Genomic DNA, 2996 nt, shown 5'->3' with positions numbered 1-2996 from the left:
GGTTACTGTAACCACTCAAGGGGTTCACCTTGCCCGCTGCATAGACAGACCAATTCATCAAGACAGGGAAATTGCAATAGAGAAAGAGTAATTCACACAGAGCCGGCTGTGCAGGAGACTGGAGTTTTATTCTTACTCAAATCAGCCTCCCTGAGCATTTGGGGAGCAGAATTTTTAAGGATAATTTGGCAGATGAGGGGAAGCCAGTGAGCCAGGAGTGCTGATTGGTTAGAGATGAAATCGTAGGAAGTCGGAGCCGTCTTCTTTCAGAGTCAGTTCTGGGTGGGGGCCACAAGATCAGATGAGCCAGTTGATTGATCTGGGTGGTGCCAGCTGATCCATCAAGTGCAGGGTCTGCAAAATATCTCAAGCACTGATCTTTTTTTTTTTTTTTTTTTTTGAGGAATTAACAGTCTTTATTGGGTTCAGACCAGGAGTCCGTGGGTCTTGAGGACTTCTGTGTACTTGTCAATTTTCTTCTCCACGTTCTTCTCGGCCTGTTTCCGTAGCCTCATGAGCTGTTTCTTCTTCCGGTAGTGGATCTTGGCTTTCTCTTTCCTCTTCTCCTCCAGGGTGGCTGTCACTGCCTGGTACTTCCAGCCAACCTCGTGAGCCAGGCGGCCCAGATAGGCAAACTTTCTTGTAGGCTTCAGACGCACAACCTTGAGGGCAGCAGGAACCACCATCCGCTTTTTCTTGTCGTAGGGCGGTGGGATGCAGTCAAACACCTTGAGGCGGTCCAGAGCGGCCTGGCCTGGCTTGGTCTTGTGGGGCAGCATACCTCGCATGGTCCGCCAGAAGATGCGGCTGGGGGCCCAGAGGGGGTAGGGGCCTCGGGAAGGGTTGCTGTTCATCCGCTTGCGGAGGAAAGCCAGGTACTTCAACTTGTTTCTGTAGAAATTGCCAGAAATGTTGATGCCTTCACAGCATACAACCACCACCTTCCGGCCCAGCAGTACCTGTTTAGCCACGATGGCCGCCAGGTGGCCCAGGAGATGGCCTCGACCATCAAGCACCAGGACCTGTACCTCCGCCATCTTCAGCAGCCGCTTGGGAAAGAAGCACTGATCTTAGGAGCAGTTTAGGGGAGGGCTGGAATCTTGTAGCCTCCAGCTGCGTGACTCCTAAACCATAATTTCTAATCTTGTGGTTAATGTTCATCCTACAAAGGCAATCTAGTCCCCAGGCAAGAAGGAGGTCTGCTTTAAGAAAGGGTTGTTACCGTCTTTGTTTAAACTACAAACTAAGTTTCTCCCAAAGTTAGTTCGGCCTACACCCAGGAATGAATAAGGACAGTCTGGAGGTTAGGAGCAAGATGGAGTCAGTTAAGTTTGATCTCCTTCACTGTCTCAGTCATACTTTTCCAAAGGCAGTTTCAATCTGATTTTCCGCTGTGAGTACTTCCTTAAGTAGCCTGATCTCTCACTGGTACGAGTGACCAGAGGAGGCCCTGCAATGGCAAACAGGAGGGGGAAAACAGAAAGGCCTAGAAAATCAACTCCAACTGTTTGACAGCATTGCTTTGAGATGCAGGAAATGAAGAGTGATTGGAATGGCCCGGTGTGATGGTTCACGCCTATAATCCCAGCATTTTGGGAGGCTGAGGCGGGCAGATCACTTGAGGTCACGAGTTTGAGACCAGCCTGGCCAATATGTTGAAACCCTATCTCTACTAAAAATACAAAAATTAGCTGGGCATGGTGGTGCGTACGTGTAATCCCAGCTACTTGGGAGGCTGAGGCAGGAGAATCACTTGAATCCGGGAGGCGGAGGTTGCAGTGAGTCAAGATTGCACCACTACCTTCCAGACTGGGCCACAGAAGGAGACCCTGACTCAAAAAAAAAAAAAAGAGTGATTGGCAAAGCGCCCTGCAGTGCCTGATGTTATTATTAGTTCCTCTTTCACATTCCTCTCTCAGGCCTTCAAATTCCAGTAACCATAGCTGTCATTCACCTCATGCTGTGATGAGGACTGGGCATGCATTTTCTCATTCAATCTTGATAGCAACTGGATGAAATGCACATTATATGTATCCCCACATTATAGGGAGGAAACTGAGACTTCATAAGGTTAATATCTGGCCCAAGAGAACCAGAATCAACTCCAAGTTTCTCCAGCCAGAGACTAGGCTGGTCATCACCACTTTAGATGGAGGCTGACGCTCACTGCCTCCAAGGGTTTCTGTGGATTCTAAGTGGAGCTCTGTGCCATGGAGGAGAGACAGAAAGGAGGCCCCAACCCTGCAGGGCTGAAGAGGCTCCCCAAGACTGACGCCTGCTCACTGTACCTCCAGTCTCCTCCCAAAGGGCTTTTAAAGGAAACCAGGAAGTAACATTGTTCCCCATATATGGGGTCTGATGGTGTCACTTTGAGTAGAGAAGAGGCTCCTATGAGATCCCATTCTGAAAGGGAGCAGGCCAGCCTGGCCTTTGCAGGGAGGCAGTGCATACCTGGACTAGAAGTTAGCTTTATCACCAGCTCTTTATTCTTTTAACATTTGGTTAATAATCATTCATTAAACATCAACTATGTATCAGGTTGTGTGCTAGGTCCTGATCAAAATAAAAAGTATTGTTCCTGCCTTTAGAAAAGGTAATAGTCTAATTTGCAGAGAAGGCAAGTGGGTGAAGCTGTAATACAATGTAGGAAGTGCTGAAAATGAGAAGCAGTTAGGAATCAGACTGGGTTTAATTCTGAGTTTGACTTGTAAGTGCAGTGGAGTTATTTAAAAACTGTAAGCTTCAATTTCCTCAGCTATGAAATGGGGATAATGAGACCTTCTACCTCTTAGGCTTTGTTGAAAGGATTAAACAACAAATGTATGTAAAATGTTTAACTCTAGGACTGTTCCTGGTTATCTGGTGAATAACTGCCAATTCTCACAATCTCGGGCAGGTGGCTAAACCCTTCCTCTTCGGCTTCCCAATCTGTAAATTCAGGCTGACACATCTTCCAAACTTCTGGATCTGTCAATCAACAGAGGTCACCTAAAAAC

The 2996-nt window shown here is 47.5% G+C and overlaps 1 protein-coding gene across 1 annotated transcript; it reads right to left on the bottom strand.

Annotated features, from left to right (window-relative positions):
- Positions 1 to 404: 404 nt before the first annotated feature.
- On the bottom strand, positions 405 to 2559 carry LOC104001477 (large ribosomal subunit protein uL13-like). The gene has a single exon (XM_054664092.2). It carries the CDS (start codon positions 1035 to 1037, stop codon positions 426 to 428), a length of 612 nt encoding a protein of 203 aa, XP_054520067.1. The 5' UTR covers positions 1038 to 2559; the 3' UTR covers positions 405 to 425.
- Positions 2560 to 2996: the final 437 nt, after the last annotated feature.

Source organism: Pan troglodytes, chromosome 10, assembly GCF_028858775.2.
Source record: "Pan troglodytes isolate AG18354 chromosome 10, NHGRI_mPanTro3-v2.0_pri, whole genome shotgun sequence".
NCBI lineage: Eukaryota > Metazoa > Chordata > Mammalia > Primates > Hominidae > Pan > Pan troglodytes.
Note: the sequence above shows the minus strand (reverse complement) of the source record. Positions and strands in the feature narration are given on the sequence as shown.